General features: G+C 50.9%; 1 protein-coding gene across 2 annotated transcripts in view; it reads right to left on the bottom strand.

Annotated features, from left to right (window-relative positions):
• Nucleotides 1-315: 315 nt before the first annotated feature.
• Nucleotides 316-18,078, bottom strand: part of MAP2K6 (mitogen-activated protein kinase kinase 6) — a 101,407-nt gene continuing 83,644 nt past the window's right edge. For both annotated transcript variants that reach the window (XM_065910809.1, XM_065910808.1), the window contains exons 8-12: nt 16,089-16,216; nt 14,975-15,052; nt 12,952-13,091; nt 6,462-6,507; nt 316-657 (exon numbers count right to left, since the gene is read on the bottom strand). In XM_065910809.1, the coding sequence (XP_065766881.1) occupies nt 580-657; nt 6,462-6,507; nt 12,952-13,091; nt 14,975-15,052; nt 16,089-16,216 (470 nt within the window). In that variant the 3' untranslated portion in view covers nt 316-579. The remainder of the gene's footprint in view (nt 658-6,461; nt 6,508-12,951; nt 13,092-14,974; nt 15,053-16,088; nt 16,217-18,078) is intronic.

Raw genomic sequence — 18,078 nt, 5'->3', positions numbered from 1 at the left:
CACGTGAGCTCCCAGTGGATGCTTTTATCAGAATCCCAAAGATGCGCATGAAATAATTCCTTCTGGACCACAGACACGATCGAACTTAAAAAATAAAAAAGCCTATAAATACTGCCAACCCAGTCTTGTCTTTTGTCTCCCCCTCCTAGCATAAAATGGAATCTTGTCAACCAAGCGCTTAAACATAAATATTAAAATAATAAGTGGGACAGACTACAGACCTACTTACAATTTCATCATGACCGTAGCACCTTTTTTACCTTCTTACCAATGCATCCATTTCGTAAAGAACAGAAGTCTGAAAAGCTTACGGACTCATATGACACATCATTAAATATTTAATCACCTTTTTAAGTCCTAAGCTTTATCATATTTCATCCATCTAGACAGTTCATTCTATAACTATAGATTCCAAGGCCCCCTCTGGAGGGGGAAAAAAAGAGAAAATGGGGAGAAAAAAAACCTTCTGAGAGGCAGGGTTAAATTATCTCAAAGATGAGTTTCTATTGGCGCTTTAGTGAACATCAGCCTGTAAACCCACCAATCCACAGGAGGGTCAACCGATGGAGTCCATGCTATTTAGTCTCCAAGAATCGACTTTACAAAAGATGCCACGTCTGTCGCTTTGGATTCGTGTAGGGTGAAAAACGGATGTTGCTGGTGAAGAAAAGAGAAATGCTGCTGTTAATACCGGTCTCTGACAACGTGTGAGATTAGCAACGGACAGATCTGGTTAGTTAACAAATTGAGTGCCCCTATCAGGGTTAAACTAGATCCTTTCCACCCCTTCCCAAACCAAGTAACCAAGTACACACTCAGGGATGCAGACTTCTTAAAGATGTCATTGAGGTGTTGCTCCTCCTATCTTGGTGCCGCTTTGATTCCAGGACAGAGCATCCACTGCTTTAAAATACACATATGTAACCAGGCTATGTACATCCCATGCGTGTGTGCTAAGCATGCGTGCTGAGCTGCTCCAGTCGTGTCCGACTCTGTGCTACCTGATGGACCGTAGCCCGCCAGGCTCCTCTGTCCACGGGGCTCTCTGGGCAAGAACACTGGAGTGGGTTGCCATTCCCTTCTCCAGGGAATCTTCGCAGCCCAGGGATCAAGCCCACGTCTCTTACGGCTTCTGCATTGGCAGGCAGGTTCTTTGTCACTGGTGGCACCGGGGAAGCCCGTATACATCCCATCAATGGGCAAATACAAGGAAGAGCAAAGATGGCTCAAAGATTCAGTTTACAAATAACCCTGTCACCTAGAAAGTAATCTTCAGACAAGGCAGCAAAATAATAAGACGCTTTAGAGATTTACGCACATTCCGTTCCCAAGAAGTGAGTGGTAGAATGAGAAGCCAGTTTTTGGAACAGTGAACGGGCATTGCTTGCGCTTAACACTGGAGAACTGGTTTGCACTGAAACAGCGAGCGATGTTACCTCTTACGTCACATCTACTGGTAACAGGGCTTCGCTGGTGGCTCAGACGGTAAAGAATCCGCCTGCGATGTGGGAGACCTGGGTTTGATCCCTGGGAGGATCCCCTGGAGGAGGGCATGGCAGCCCACTCCAGTATTCTTGCCTGGAGAATCCCACGGACAGAGGAGCCTGGCGGGCTACAGGCCGTGGGGTCGCAAAGACTCAGACACAACTGAACCACTGCACACAGCACATTGATAACAAGTGATCCTTATGTCTCTTGACGATGACCTGATCCACGTGGAAAATAAAGTGGCCTGCCCAACCCTAGGTCTGCGCGGAGAAAACTCATCTTGGAGATTAAAAATCAAGAAGCAAAAAGGTGGTCTGTGCGCATGCTGCTCAGATTTAGTAAGCTGTATGTCAAGTCCTGTTCTTCGCCGGGGGAAGAAGCATGGTCCGACGCAGGAAATCGCACGTTTCCAAACAATTCTGAAGGAAACGAACCCACGGGCTCTGCCCCAGGGCCGTCCTCCTCGAATAGCTCAACTCCCTGACGGGAAGCGCCTGGCTGACACCCGGGAACCTCACACCTCCAGTTAGAAGTGGACACATTGGCTCACGGTCCAGTCCTCCCACTGCAATCAGAACCAACCGATCAAACCAAAAAGAACAATTCCTCCAGCAGAACCTAGAGCCTGAGCTGGCGGGGCCCCTGCCACCTGTCTGGGGGCACTGCTCCTCTCAGGGACCCGTCAACAGCTAACCATGAGCATTTCTGCACACAGACGTGTCGGTGACTCACGCCGCCTCCCCTGACTTTGAGGGTTTTAGTTCACAGCCTACGTGTTGCCTAGCTCTAGGCTTTCTAACTATATTTGTTTTAAACCTGAGAGCAGAGGGCTGGATGACTCAGCTCTGTGGGAACCTGGAATGCCCACCCATGGACGTTTTAGAAAACAATGCAAAGAGGAAAGGAACAAAGAAAGAGCCCCAAATAAGGTCAGTGGTAGCCACGAAGCACAGTGACCCAAAAAAAAAGAGAGAGAGGTTTTCTGGCTTTGCCATTGGGCACTTCATCCCCACGCTATCAACCAGACCTCCAGGTGCCAAGGGCAGCCTCCGAGCCCCTTGGATGAACAAAGGGCAGGACTACTTCTGATCACTAGCCTCTTACACAGCACCCTTGCCAAGGGTTTTACCATCATGCTTATTAGCTTTTGCACATCCTCTCGACATTCAGGGGTCTTGTCATGCACTTTGAAGCCTTTCACTATCAAAACAGGACCTGTCCAGGCTCAGCGTGCCGCAGGGACTACTCCCCACGCCTGCCAGCCCCATCCTGTCTTTGGATCGGCGGGTGGCCATTATCTCAGGGGATCCAGCCTGGGTCTGTGATGGAATTCAATAACCGGACCTGAAGTCTCAAAAACAACCCAAAAAAACCCAACTCCTCAGGCACCTTTCGGTTTATTCTCAGGCCGGGAAAACACCGTGGGAGCCGGGGGCTGCGGCAGGGGAGCAGGCGGGCGTGTGGACATGGACAGTGTGACGTGCCTCCTCGTGTGGGTTTTGAGGCTGTAAAAGGCTGGGAGGGAACCAGTCCCTTCCAGAAGCAACCGACTAAGAATAGCAAGGATAGCAGCCAGGAGACAGCAGAGGAGACACCGTGGAATCGCCCCCAGACCACAGACCCAGGCTGGGCTTCTCAGAAGGGGTGGCGGGGAGGGCACTGGACTTCCCTGCTGGTCAAGGGGTGAAAAATCCCGCCTGCCGACGCAGGGGACACGGTTCGATCCCCGGTCTGGGAAGAGCCCGTGCGTCACAGGCCAACTGTGCATCTGCATCACGACTACTGAAGCCGGCATGCCCTAGCGTATGCACCACGACGAAGAGAGGCACCCGACCTCTGCAATTGAGGAAAGCCCGTGCGCAGCAATAAAGACCCAGCACGGCCATTAATTCATTAATTAAGAGGGGCCAGGTACAGGGGGAACTTGAATACCCTGCCTGGAGCATCACCACCAGCACCAAGGGTCTCCAGCTCCCCTGCAAGACCACGGTTTAGGAGGTCAGTCAGCCCTGCAGAGGGCTTTCCTGGAGGCCCAGACGGTAAGGAACCCCCTGCCAATGCAGAAGACGCAGGTTTGACCCCTGGGTGGGAAGGTCCCCGGGAGAAGGGAATGGCAACCTACTCCCATGTTCTTGCCTGGAGAATGCCATGGACAGAGGGGCCTGGCGGGCTGCAGTCCATGAAGTCACAGAGTCGGACACAACTCAGCAACGAAACGTCTCTGTTCAACAATGTGGTTCCATCTAGGACATCCCAGGACATTCAGAGGACAGAATCACCTCCCTGGACCATCACTTGAGTCGCCTGGGTTTTGTTTCCGGTGGTTTTCACCTAGGACAGGGGTCAACAATTGATGGACCAGAAGCCAAACCCAGCGGACTGCCTGTTTCTGAAATACAGTTTTATCGGTACACAGCCGCTCTCCGTGTCTACCCACTGGATATGGCAGCTCTCGTGCTAAAAGAGGAGTCGAGCTGTCCCAGCAGCCCCCAGAGCCTGAAGGATTTACTGTCTGTCTTTCTTGTCCGACTCTTTTGCAACCTTGCGGACTGTAGCCCGCCAGGCTCCCCCATCCACGCGATTCTCCAGGTGAAAACACTGGAGCGGGCTGTCATTTTCTTCTCCAGGGGATCTTCTCGACCCAGGGATCGAACCTGCGTGTCCTGCATGGAGTTTGTTTACCACGAGTCACCTGGCAAGCCCGAACCCTGTCTACCTAATAATCCTCTACAAAAACGCTGGCTGGCCCCCTACCCCAAAGAACAAGTCCCACTCAGTTACGGCCCCCAGTGGGAGCTTGAGAGAGAAAGCAAATGAGATGACCTTAAAGCCTGTCCACGCCTCCACCCAAACAGGGAACAAAACATTTGGGATTTCTATAAGAGGGACATGTCTGGCTTGGGGCCTTAATTATACTGTTCTGCACCTGGAAAGAGGATTTTTTTTTTCTTTCCTTTCTACCTCTTCACCAACTCCTACAACCTCAACAATCGCCTCTCAGCATGTGTTTTCCCGAGGCTTCAGTCGAAGCATTTGGACTCAGAGTTTCCACTGAGAAACCTCAATCCCACGGGAAAGCAGGAGGCAGCCGTGACCTCACAAGGCAAGTCCATCCCGAGCGCCAGGAAGACGACTGCCCTGTAAGAGGCGGGGGGTGGCCCGCACGGGCCTGCAGCACTAACGTGCAGCCCCGCCAGCGCCCACGGGGCCGGGAGAGGCCGCAGAGGCAGAGTCAGCATCAGCTGCCCGCGGGCGTAGGCACCTTTAAAACAAGAGGACAGAAGCCCCCAGGAACCGCTGAATGCGGGTTGCACTTTATGTGGAATCAAAGTTTAAATCCTCTGGGGGCTGCACAAGAATTCCAAGACAAAGTAGCTAGGATTGAAAAGGCCCCTGACTGGCTATTATCGACATAATCAGAGAGGAAATGTTTAGCCCAAACATGCGGCAGGCCGAGATTTTCTCAAGCATGACTCATCTCCCCTCCTGCCTCAACTGTGGGTGTTAGATGAATGCTGAGTCCCCAGGGGCTGCCTTTACATTTCATTGTGCTAATTTTTTAACATTTTTATTTCTTTATTGGCCACGCCGAGTGACATGTAGGATCTTAGTTCCCTGACCAGGGATCAAACCCGTGACTCCTGCGGTGGAAATGCAGAGTCCTAACCCCGGGACCACCAGGGAAGTCCCGGGACTGCCTTTCTATTTTATTGGTTTATTGTTATTTATTTATTTATTGGTCATGCTGCGAGGCTTTCAGGATCTTAGTTCCCAGACCAGGGATTGAACCCACGTCCCCTGCAGTACAGGCATGGAGTCTGAGCCACTGGATCATCAGGAAAACCCCAGGGCTGCCTTTTTAAAGGGGACAAAGATGGCCAAGAAGGACGCCCAGTCCGTCTCTCCTCAAACTCTTCCCAGCATCTATTCATAGTCACCCAGTCGACGTGTGGTTCAGACTTAAATTCAAGCTTAACCAGAAGAACTGAAAATCCACGGGATCTGCTGACACCAGCCAGGTCTGCTGGCAACTTTCAAGCATACGGTCGAGTATTGTTGACTCCAGTCCCTACGCTGTGCATTATAACCCCGGATCTTACTCATCTGGTGAACAGGAGCTTGTGTTCTTCGACCACCTTTATCCGTTCCCCCAACCCACCCACCCCTGGCAACCACCAGTCTACGCTCCGTAAGTTGTTTTTCTAAGATTCCACATTTAAGTGAGATCATGCAGTATTTGCTTTTTCTGTCTGACTTATTTCACTTAGAATAATGCCCTCGAGCTTCACCCACATTGTTGTAAATAACAGGATTTCCTTTTTTAATGCTTGAGTAATATTCCATTGTGTATGCGTGTGTATGTATTATGTTTTCTTTATCTATGCATTCATTAATGGACACTCAAACTGTTTCCACATCTTGGCCAAGATAAATAATGCTGCAGTGAACTTGGGGGTTCAGATATTTCTTCAAGATAGTGATTTCATTTCCTTCATATCTATGCCCAGAAGTGGAATCATTAATCATAAGATGGTGCTATTTTTAATTACGTGAGGTTTTCTATCCTGCCTGCACCAGCTCACATCCCACCAGGGAGCCTCTTTTCTCCGCATCTTCCCCAGAGTCCCTCTCTTAGCTTTCAAACCTTCCAGATGTGAGATGATATCTGACCGCACTTTTTTTAGTAATACGTTCTTTTTTAAAAGACTTTTTTTTTTTTGATGTGGACTATTTTTAAAGTCCTTGTTGAATTTTTTACGATATCGCTTCTGTTTTATGTTCTGGTTTTCTGGCCACGAGGCACGTGGGATATTAACTCCCTGAGTAGGGATCGAACTGGCACCCCCTGCATTAGGAAGGCAGAGAGTTAACTGCTAGACCACCAGGGAAGTCCAGATCATAATTTAGATGTCATTCACTTCCCCTGTTCCAACTGTTAGTCTGGACTCATCTACACCCCTAACAATACTCACCATAAGCTCTGGATATGTTGGCCTTTCTTTGGAATTCTTCTTCAAGCTTAAAGGGAAAAAAAAAATCACATTAAAATCTAGAAACCATCTGTGTTTCCACTAGACTAGGATTTCAGAACCTGCAGAAGACTAAACAGAACCATCTTTAAAAATGTACTGAAAACATAAATCTCCTGCCTTGACTTTCCTCTTCAGTTACACTTACCAACAATGTTTTAAATCACTCTGTACCTTAACAGGAAGGGTAAGGGTGTGTGTGTGTGTTTACTTTCATTCTGTTTCTTTACCAAAGACATAAAAGCTAGCTTTTATTATATATCAAAATACATATTCACGTTCCTTCGAAACACCTTTCAATCCACCCCTTCTTGCAAAGACATTGGCAGGTGTTTCTTAAATCACATTTGTTATCTCCTCACTGTCTCCAATAGCTGGTTCTCTCTGCTTCTGATCCCCCTGCAGGTACAATCTGCTTTTATATGCTCCCTGCTGAACCTGCTTGAGACGGAAGCACTACGGACATAGAACGTGCCTAAGGTCACGCTGCTTTTGACGACCTCTCGGCTGATGACCGAGAAGGCATGCTGGCCGTGGACTCAGCACGCTGGCCGTGGACTCAGCAAGGGTTCTTCTTAGAAACACCTGGTGGGCCTGCGCTGCCGTGAAGGGGCGCCCACCACCCAGCTGTCTGCCCACAGAACTCTTAATCACACCCGATACCAGAGGCAACAGTCATAAAACCCCAAGAGAGAAGAGATCCACCCCTTCATCCACCTGCAGCCTTAAAATAGAAGAGAAAAGAGAGTTTATTTGGCATTGGAATCCCAGGTTACAGAATGGAGGAAAGGATGATTTTGAAAAGTATGATTTGTGAGGCAACCTGCAGAGCCCTCTGCCCATGGGCCCTAAAATCATCCAGGAATGAAAAGGACGTCTGTTTGGCATGGAAGAAACTCAAAAAGTGACGGAATATTGGGTGGCCAGGATTTGCGCTAATGGATCACCTGGAGCAAGTGAGATCGGTGAGGTGTGCCGTGAGCCCCGCTCCTCGGAGGTAACAACAATCGAGGGCAGGCCCAGATGCAGAGCCAGAGAGGGAAACGGCTGAAACACTCAGGGTTGGAAAAAACTCGAAATGGAAAAAAAAAAAGGAAGCTTTTTGAAGCAGAACAGCCGAGAGCAGCCTCCCCAGGGACTCCAGGCAGCGCTGCGGTGGAGGGCGGGAGCCTGGGACGCAGGACAGCTGCGGACTGCGGGCGGATCCAGCGCCCAGCGACCTCCCCGCCCCGACAGCCGGAGAGCGAGCGCGCCGTCTCAACTGAGGCTCACCCGAGAATGCGGGCAAAAGCAGGCCAGCAAGGCCACGGCCAGGCTGGCGCGGGAAGGCGTGTCTGAGCGAAGCGAGGCGACCCCCAGCCCCCACCGATGACGCCTCGTGTGCCTACGTGCTGAGCCTCTAGAAGGCCCCACCAGCGGCCCCAGCTGCAGGTGGCTTTGCCCTCCAAGGCACACTCGGAGACGTCTGCAGGCACTTCTGGTTAACGCAGCTGGTGGTGTTGGGGCTGCAACTCACATCTAACAGGTAGAGACCGAGGCTGTTGCTCAACATCCCGTAATGCCCAGGACAGTTCCCCAACAATAACTTTGATTTATCTTTATTTCTTTTTTTGAGAAGTATAGGAAAAAACACAACGACTGGAGGACGACTGCTCTACAATGTTGTGTTGGCTCCCGCCACACATCAAGATTTATCTTTTAAAAAAAGAATTCCTAAAACCTCAAAGATTGCTGGTGAACAGGTTATTTTTGACTTATGGGCTCTGATTAGAAAGCTCAAAATGTAGAAGAACTACTGCAGAGTATTGACGGAAAATATTTACACAGCGCACCGAGGCTGTTTATTGATTTAATATAACTGATACAACCCAGGCTTTCCACCTTTTAAATCAAGAACACTTCAAAACACGGGCTAAGAATAGCAAAATACTCAGGGTGAGGTTAGGGAGAAAAGCAAATTTTCCACGTTGAATAGGAAGCACTTGAAATTCAGTACAAAATAACAACTGTGGAGTTCAAAGCTACACCAATTTCTTTTTGGATCCGAGTCAGACTTTTGAATTTTCAAGTGGCTTGTCGTTTTCAAGCGTGCAATTAGCTAACGGCCCTAATTCCCCTTCCAGATGCCACAGCACACACTCCTGACCGTAGCTGACACCAAGAGGCGGCTTCGTGCCGTGCTGAGAACTGCTGGCTTCAGGCTTGTGCTGAGCCGAGGGTTTCTGCCCCTTTGAGCCCCCCGAGCTGACCGTTTCCCAGAAGGACTCCTGGGAGCGTCCGCAGAAGAAAAGCACTGCCCGCCTCCCGAGACACACGCTTGTCCTGAGCTACGTAAATACCCAGGGCCTCTTTGCACTGTCACTCCTGAACAAGCCAGCAACTACATCTGATCGTCTCTGTTCTGCGCCTGTTTCTCTGAGTCAGACAGGACCAGCGTCGGGGCGGGTCTCTGGCCACCAAGGGGCTTCGGGCCGGAGGACGGGGCACTGAGCTCTGAAACAGGCCTGAGGCTGAGCAGGAAGGAAGTCGGGCTTTGGGGCACTCGGCTCAGCTGGTCTCCAGGGAGCTACTCTCACTCCCCAAGCCTGTGTCCAACTGAAAGAGGTTATGGTGAAAGAATGCAAGCCTGCCAAGGTTCCATTTTTGCAGAAACTCTGTGAAACCTCCTGCAGGACCAGGATGGAAGACTTTTCCATTTCTCTGCTGAGAAACGGCCAGGGTCTCCTGAGATAAGAGGCCACGCAGGCCTCCCTGTGGCTCAGTGGTGAAGAATCCGCCCTCCAGAGCAGGGGATGCGGCTTCGATCCCTGGTCCAGGACGATCCCACACGGCGTGGGGCACTGAGCCCGTGTGCGCCCCAACTCCCGAGCCTGTGCTTTGGAGCCCAGGAGACACAATCCTGAGTCCTCGAGCTGCAACTGCTGAAGCCCGCGCACCCGGGGCCCCTGGTCCGCAGCGAGAGAGGCCACCGCGGGGAGAGGCCCGCTCACCGCAGCCGGAGAGGAGCCCGCGCTCTGAAGCCACAGGGGGCCCGAGCAGCAACGAGGACGCGGCACCGCCAGAAATAAACAGACAAATAAGCGAAATTACATTAGAGAAAGAAAGCCACGTGTAGGAGAAAAAAGTAAGAAAATGTCATTCGCTGGTGCTCATTTGAAAATAAGCACAGAAAGAAGGGTTTGTAAGAAATCTCTGTTGTTGCTGTTTTCTTCAAGTTCACATGGAGTCAACGTCTTGACTCGCTTTTCTTTTCTCTCCGCCCCTCACTCCCTCTGATGTTACTGCTAAAGAAAGATACCAGTGGAACCCTGGGCTCTATCAGGTCATAAGTTGGAGAGAGGTAGCAGGTAAGTGCACCCGCTCCACCGCAAAACTCAGATCAAGGCATACGATCCCACCGCTTCATGGCAAATAGAAGGGGAAAAAGTGGAAACAGTGACAGATTTTATTTTCTTGAGCTCCAAAATGACTGCAGACGGTGACTGCAGCCACAAAATTAAAAGATGTTTGCTCCTTGGAAGACCAGCTATGATAAACCTAGACAGCGTATTAAAAAGCAGAGACATCACTTTGCCAACAAAAGTCCATATAGTCAAAGCTCTGATTTTTTTCAGTAGTCATGTACTGATGTGAGAGTTGGACCGTAAAGAAGAGTGACTGGCCAAGGAATTGATGCTTTCAAATTGTGGTGCTGGAGAAGACTCTTGAGGGCTTGAGAGTCCCTCGGGCTGCAAGGAGATCCAACCAGTCCATCCTAAAGGAAATCAACCCTGAATATTCACTGGAAGGACTGATGCTGAAGCTGAAGCTCCAATACTTTGGCCATCTGATGTGAAGAACTGACTCATCTAGAAAGACCCTGATGCTGGAAAAGATTGAAGGCGGGAGGAGAAGGGGACGACAGAGAATGAGATGGTTGGATGGCATCACTGACTTGATGGACATGAGTTTGAGCAAGCTCTGGGAGTTGGTGATGGACAGGGAGGTCTGGCGTGCTGCAGTCCAAGAGGTCACAGAGAGTCGGACACGACTGAGCGACTGAACAACCACAAGAACTGTCGGCTGACCAGCAGTGACCAGAGGGGTGGGGTGTGACCACCAGGCGGAAGCCCCGGATGAAAGCGCAGCAGCAGAGGATGCAGCTCCTGGGCCTAACTTGGGAGAAAACAAGCGGGCAAAGGCAGCCTCGTGGGGATGGCCATGGAGACGCCCCGCGCCCCGCGGGCAGGGTCGGCCAGGCTGCGACATGGACAGCAGTCACACAGGAAGCTGCAAATTTCACAAACGCGTGCGAACATTAAAATTAGGAAACTTTTAGTTTTTCAAGGCTTTCATTTAAAAAAATAAAACCTGTGAAAAGCTTTAACATTCTGACTCTAGGGGAAGTTCTAAGTAAGAAGAAAAATCGATGAAAGATAAATAAAGTAATTGAATGATTACTCAATAAATTGTACAAGAGAAGTAGCTTTCTGAACAGCAGGCAGTTGACAACAGGTTCACAGATCGTAGGCGTAAGTCAGGGGTTCTGACCCCAGCCCTCCAGGAAAATGATGTGAGAACATCTGATCAACCCGGGTATTCAGGACCACCCCCTCCCAGACCAATTAAATCAGAATCTCTGAGGCCAAGCAGTACGTGATGCACATTTGAAAGGTCTGTTATGTTTAAAAGTCGGCAACCGGAGTTGAGAACCTTTAGATTAAACTGGTGATTCACACCAGGCCACTGGGCTTTGTCAAGCTTTTCATATCAGCTTTGTTCTTATCAAAGTTTTCTGAAGTTCCCAGAATCTTGGGGGAAAGGGAGGTGGGGGAAAGGGAGGTGGGAGAAAGGTTACGAGGCAGAGCTTAAGGAAGCTTATTTAAGCTTCCTTAAATAAGATCCTTCCTCCTCATCACCCCTCTTGAGAAGGATGGGTCTGAACCATCCAAGACGAATCATCTCTTTCCTCCGTGACCTCGAGGACAAGGAAAACAAACAACAGACTCCAGGTTCTTGACACCAGAAGGCACAATCCTGAGGCCATCTCAGCCTGGCAGGTGTAACCACCACAGCTGGTGGCTCAGCCAAGGAGAGCAGAGAGGGGACATCACCCAGGTGTCCCGTGGATGCACTGATACGTATCTGGGGCGCCCAACAGGCGAGCGTCACACAGCCCATCACGCCAGCCTCTCCGGCCATTCAGCCAAGACTAAAACAAAAACAACGGCGAGTCAGCCTCACATATCCTTAGGGGAAAGTGCCAGGGGTGACGGGCCTAGAGCTGGTGAAAACCCAAGGGGCCTTCGCTTCACAAGCAACAGACAGCCGCTCGGTGTTACCACGTTTTCCAGTAAAAGCTGCATTCAGAATGCTTCTTCCAAAGTGCGCAGAGGCCAAGGAAGGGTAACCTTGGGGAAAGCCAGCCTCTCCAAGGGCGGCAGAACGGCAGCCCCCTCCTTAGCGCTAAGTGAGCAGAGCCGGACCCCCGGCGACCACAGCCAGGCTTCCCAGCATCTCCGACGGCCTCTGCCCCAGCTCACAGCTGCGCGGCGGGCGCCCAGGATCACCGCCTGCGATCCGTCACGGCACCGTCTTTCCAGCAGTGTAAATGATCATCAGTATCAAGTCATGCCAGGCGCCCTGGGCCCCGTGCAGACGGAAATCACTAGGTTTTCCAGAGAAAACAATCCCCTCTCCTCATTTCCTCAATTGCACCAGCGACTCCCATGAAAACAAATTCACAGCATCAGTACCGCTCCTTCCATCTCTCCAGTCCTACTTTATTTTCCCTTCTCAGACGTGCCCCCGCCCCAGCCAGTACCGTCCACTGTCCACTTCTGGACAAGCAGAGCCAGCAGAGAGCACGTCTTCTCTAAGAGTCCACCTCAAACACCAGAATCACTCGGTGAGACGTCCAGGTGCCTAAGGGCAGCTCTGAACGTAGCCTCCGTCTTCTCTCCCAGGGTAATTCTTTGCATCGTATCTACTCTCCACCCGGGCCCTGCATTGGTCCCCCACCTCTCTCCTTACGCTCTGGTCCACGTCAAATGGCTCAGCCTCTGTGAAGGAGTTTCCCACTCCCGTGAGAGGGTGCATGAGGCTCCTCCCGCCGGGAACACCTTCTGCTCCTCCACTCCCTTTTCCCCGGCACACACCTTGCCTGGTCCCAGCTCGGGATGTATCTCCTCCAGAAACTCTCGCCTAAGGCCTTTCCTCTGAGTCCCCCAAAGACCCAGCGCCCGTCTGGACCTGGGCTAGAATGACCGAGCGGGGACACCCCCCCCTGGCTCTGAGCTCAGCGGGGACCAGGCAGAGCCGTCTTTGTTGCTTAGCAACAGGAACACTCCGTCCACACTGGGGGTGGACGTGGGCACGTGGATGAGACCGAGGGAGGAAGTCAGGAGGACCCCGTCCGCCTTCACCCCGGCTGCTGGGAGGCGGGCCCTCTTACCACTGTGAGGTAAAGTCAACAAACTCTTCAGAGAACTTGTCTGCTGGCAGCTGCGGCGACGGCTCCTCCACCACCTGTTTGAGCTGCTGGAAAGGAGTCCCCCACGAGTCGTAGGGAAACCGAAGGATGGCCAGCTCGATCTGGAGGGGAGAGGAACACGGGAGAGGAGAGCTGATTCTGGCTACTGTGTTCCCGGGGCATCCCGGGGGCATCCACATCGTCCCAGCAGAGCCGGAGGGCAACCAGGTGGGGACAGTCGGGTGAAACGTGCAGAGGGGACGCCAGTGATGCCATGTTCGCTAGCAGCGTGCCTCCACGTCCTGGAGCTAGGGGTGACATCGTCCAGGAGACAGCCCCTCAAGTCTGTATAAAAGCGGGTCCTCACTAAGAGGAAATCCACCCTGAATATTCACTGGAAGGACTGATGTTGAAGCTGAAACTCCAATAGTTTCGCCACCTGATGCAAAGAGCTAACTCATTTGAAAAGACCCTGATGCTGGGAAAGATTGAAGGCAGGAGGAGAAGGGGACGACAGAGGATGAGATGGCTGGATGGCATCACCAACTCAGTGGACATGGGTTTGAGCAAACTCCGGGAGTTGGTGATGGACAGGGAGGCCTGGCGTGCTGCAGTCCATGGGGTCGCAGAGAGTCGGACACGACTGAGCGACTGAACAACCGCCTCACCGAAACCCAGAGCGGCTCTTCATAAAACAGAGCCAGCAGTGTGCAATCTCAGGAAGAAAGCAGCCAGGTTTTCAAACGTTTGGTCTACAAGGCAGTTCTCGCCCCAAGACGCTTAGCTCTGGTGCCACCTGCTGGCCACACGTGGGAATGGAAACAGACTGGGCCAAATGGCTGCTCTGTTTTTGGACTGGAGTGAAGGCCGCTTTGCTGTTACAAGATCACGTGCCTTCTGGGCAAGGATGTGAAATAGCTCACGGGATTTACTCAGCTGCCGTGTCTGGGAAGGAACCAGGACCACCACGGGTCCTTCCAGACCTCGGCGATACACTGAGAATTTACGATCAGCAGTTACAGATCAGGCTCTCCCTGCATGTAACCTCAGGGCGGTGCCCGAGGAAATTAGCCTGTTTGTTAGTATGTGGTGGGGCTACACCTGCAGCCAACAGCCAAGCCTTCTCTCACAACCATAGTCCGAGAAGCCGAGCCCGCGCCTGGGATAGCAGCGCTCTCCGTACTAGCGTCAAGGATGGGCGGCAGAGATTGGGAGTTTGGGATGGACGTGCTGTATTTAAAACAGACAACCCACGAGGACCTGCGGGACAGCACAGGGAAGTCTGCTCAACACTCTGCAATAGCCCAAGAGGGGAAGGAATCTGAAACAAACAGATGCCAGTGTAACTGCATGACCTCACCGTACACCCAGAACCAACACGGCACTGTTAATCAGCTATGTGGCTGAGAGGGCAAAGGATCTGCCCGCGATGCGGGAGACCTGGGTTCAATCCCTGGGTCGGGAAGGTCCCCTGGAGAAGGGAATGGCTACCCACTCCAGGGCTCTTGCCTCGGAAATCCCATGGACAGAGGAGCCTGGCGGGCTGCAGTCCATGGGGTTGCAGAGTCAGAAACAACTCAGCAACTGACAAAACATGCTCCAATATAAAACAAAATTTCTTTAAAAAGCCCTGTTAAGGTCCGCAGATTCGTGCTCTTGGAGTAGCCTAGGCTTCTGCATGCTTGATTAGAGTAGTTTAAATTTAAACCATAAGGATAGCTCTCAGGAACAGCAGCCAGACCCTCTCGTTTTACAGCTGAGGACAGCGAGACAGTCGGTGTGACTCCATCAGTCCCTCAAGGGCACACACCTCCTTGGAGGTAGAATGGGGAGACTGGGGATTGCCCAGTTCCGGCTCAGGGTTTCTGCTGCCCCGCTCTGCAGACAATCTTGCTCTCTCAGATCAGCTTCAAGGGCGTCCACCTCTTGCTCTTGAGGTCCACCCCACCCCGGCCTCACACCCCAACCCCCCTGCCCCCGGTCCACAATTATTATCACACACTACCATGGTGATGCCCAAACTCCAGATGTCGGACTTCACGCTGTATCCCTTCTGGTTGAGCTCTGGGTTTATTCTCTCGGGCTGGAAAGGAGACAGAAAAAGACAACTGAGATGACATTCGTGGCTCAGAAAAGTCTCGGGGGTGGGGTGGCAGCGGCCGCCAAGTGAGCTGTTGTGAGCCGTTAACATGCCTCCCAGGCCAGGAGTCTCACTCACGCCAGTGAAGACCGACGTCTCCACGGGGTTTGCAGACATCTTCTCTTGGAGACGACAATGCATCAGAGCCCCCTCACAACTCACAAGCAACTTCAGTTTGGCCTTACAAAGAGCATGCTATACAGCATACCATTACTCTGCCCGCCTCGAGGTTTCCTCGTTTAAAAGACCGCCAACTTCCTTGGCGGTCCAGTGGTTAAGCATCCTCCTCCTAGGCGGGGAACACGTGTTCGATCCCTCGTCGGGGAACTAAGATCCTATAGGCTGCAAGGCAACTAAGCCTGCACCCTGCAACTAAGACTCAAGGCAGCCAAATAAATGAATAAAATACCAACACTCCAGACTCAGTAAAAACAATCCGCAAAGGTCGCTGGGCTACTGTCTGGTATTAACAGACCTCAACCACTTTTAGGTAATCGTGGCCACAAAGCTTTTAAATTCCAAGCACGTGTTCATTTCCAAATAGAATGTTTAGAGTAGAAGCCCCTTCACTTAAAGGGAATCCCAAGGTCTCTGCCAAGAGCAATGAATCTTCACAGCTACGAGGCTCCCTCGAGACCAACCTAGTGGACTTGCTTGGGGAATTGAAATTCTTCTCTCTGCTCTACTCTCAACAAAGAAGGTATCACACCCCTGCAACCCAGAGTGGAAAACTGGGTGAGCTTTATGTAATGCTTTTTCAAAGAGTATACCTCTTCCTCTGATTTTTTTTTTTTTTAAATACAAGAGAAGGAAGGGACTCGGGATTTCAGACAGGAGATATCTGAGAAGAAAGAAGGTGCAGATACTTCCTGTGCCTGGGCATATTTCAATGCTCCCTCCTTGGCCGCCCAGGTCGTGTTTCCTGGCAGGGTTTGAAGGCGGCTGCACTCCCAACGCCACCCCCAGGCGCTGTACTCACGGCCATGTACGGTTTGCACCCGGCATCGATGGTTTTAGCCACGGAGTCGACCAGGTAGCCGCTGATCCCGAAGTCGCACATCTTCACCTGGCCCAGGGCGTTGATGAGCACGTTGGAGGGCTTGACATCTGCAAGCGGAGACGGTCGGGAGCCTGGGGGCGCAGCAGCAGCGCTCTGCCACCAGGGGGCCTGGAGCCTCCACGCCCGCCCGGCTCGCCCTCAGGACTCACTCGGAGGAGCAACGCCGCCCCAGTTACACAACGAACTACACTCCGATAGAGCATGACTTTTTTAAAAAAAGAAGGAAAAACACCAAAGCTAAGAAGCAAGGGGGAAAAGCAACTTGATTTCCTTGTCATTAAAATCTTTTAATGCTTTTCTTTTTATCGTGGTGGAAGTCACATAACATAAAGCATACTGTTTTTACCATATACCTGTCAGTTCAGAGGCACATTCATACTGTCATGCGACACTCACCGTCATCCATCTCCTGGATTTCCCAGCTTCCTAAACTGAAGCTCTGCCCCCATTAAACACTCAGGGCCCATCCTCCCTGCCCTCCCCACCATCCCGACCTTGGCATCTACCAGTGTACTTTCTGACGCCATCAATTTGACTATTCTAGGTCCCCTGTCTAAGTGGCATCATCAAGCAGTATTTGTCTGCACCTGCTACATACGGGAATGCATTTTTAAGGCTGACTTAATATTTTTACTTCGGTTTACAAAAGCAGAGTTTACTAACTTGACTTGGGTTACGGAAAACTTAGAAAGAAAGACCAAGGACAAACTTATATATGCATGAAAGACAGACCCTAAGATGACAGTAACAGTGTTCAGCGTGAGTGGAGTCACAAAAACATTTCTCATTAGCTCATCCATCTCATGTCATTAATTCTGGTTCTGATGGATCTAGGGTGAGTGGTCTGCTTTCCATTTCATGCTCTGTCCTTCTCGTCAGACTGAGAACCCATCAATGGAAACAACTGCTTCCTCTGATTTCTCATCTTCACCGCTCCCGTACAGGTGGTGAGAGCTCAGACCTTGATGCCTGAGTGGAAGGCCCAGTTCCCTGGGCAGGCTGTCTCTGTCACGCTAGAGGCACGAGCCCTAGAGATCTGCCCATTACCACACTGTTCCTGCCACGAACAAGACCGTGTTGTGCCCCCAAGCATTTATCATGAAGGTGGAGCTTGTGCTAAGGGTTCTGAGGGTGATAATGCTTTAAAAGCCCAGCTTATAATGATCTATTCTGCATTCAGTGGGCTGAAAAGGCAGACTGAGACATAATACATCAAATATGCTTCTGCAAGAGGTGTGTCAGAAGTCACAGGTGTAAGTCGTCATAAACCCAGATATTCCAGACCAGGAGGCAGGCCACAGAATACGCAGGTGGGCAGAGTGGACTTCCCAGAGGAAAGAATCCACCTGCAATGCAGGAGACGTAGGTTCGAGCCCTGGGTCGGGAAGACCCCCTGGAGGAGGAAATGGCACCCCACTCCAGTACTCTTGCCTGGAGAATCCCATGGACAGAGGAGCCTGGTGGGCCACAGTCCATAGGGTTACAAGAGTCGGACACGACTGAGTGACTAAACCACCGTCACCAGAAAGGGTTTACTTTACAGTTCTTAAATGAGCTCTTCAGTCTGAAAAGATAAAATGCACCCTCCCAGCCAGATGAACCATCATTATGTATGGATGATGAAATTAGAAATTTAGAAAATAAAGTTAATTTTTTTCCTAAGTGACATGTTTCACAAAGGGCACATACTCAAAAGAAAACAGTTATTCTAAAAACTTTAAAAAATTATCCTGTGTAATTTTCCCTTAAACAGCAAATACACAAATTTCATTTTATTATCTTCTACACTTTATAAACATTCTCTGCTATGAATGAACTGTTTCATAACTTTGAAATAAGCCTTTAAAATTCAGCTTCACATTGTGGGTAATCTGCGTCCCTTTTCTTAACTGGATTTCTCCCCACTTTC

The sequence above is a fragment of the Muntiacus reevesi genome, chromosome 18 (genome assembly GCF_963930625.1).
Source record: "Muntiacus reevesi chromosome 18, mMunRee1.1, whole genome shotgun sequence".
Classification (NCBI taxonomy): domain Eukaryota; kingdom Metazoa; phylum Chordata; class Mammalia; order Artiodactyla; family Cervidae; genus Muntiacus; species Muntiacus reevesi.
Note: the sequence above shows the minus strand (reverse complement) of the source record. Positions and strands in the feature narration are given on the sequence as shown.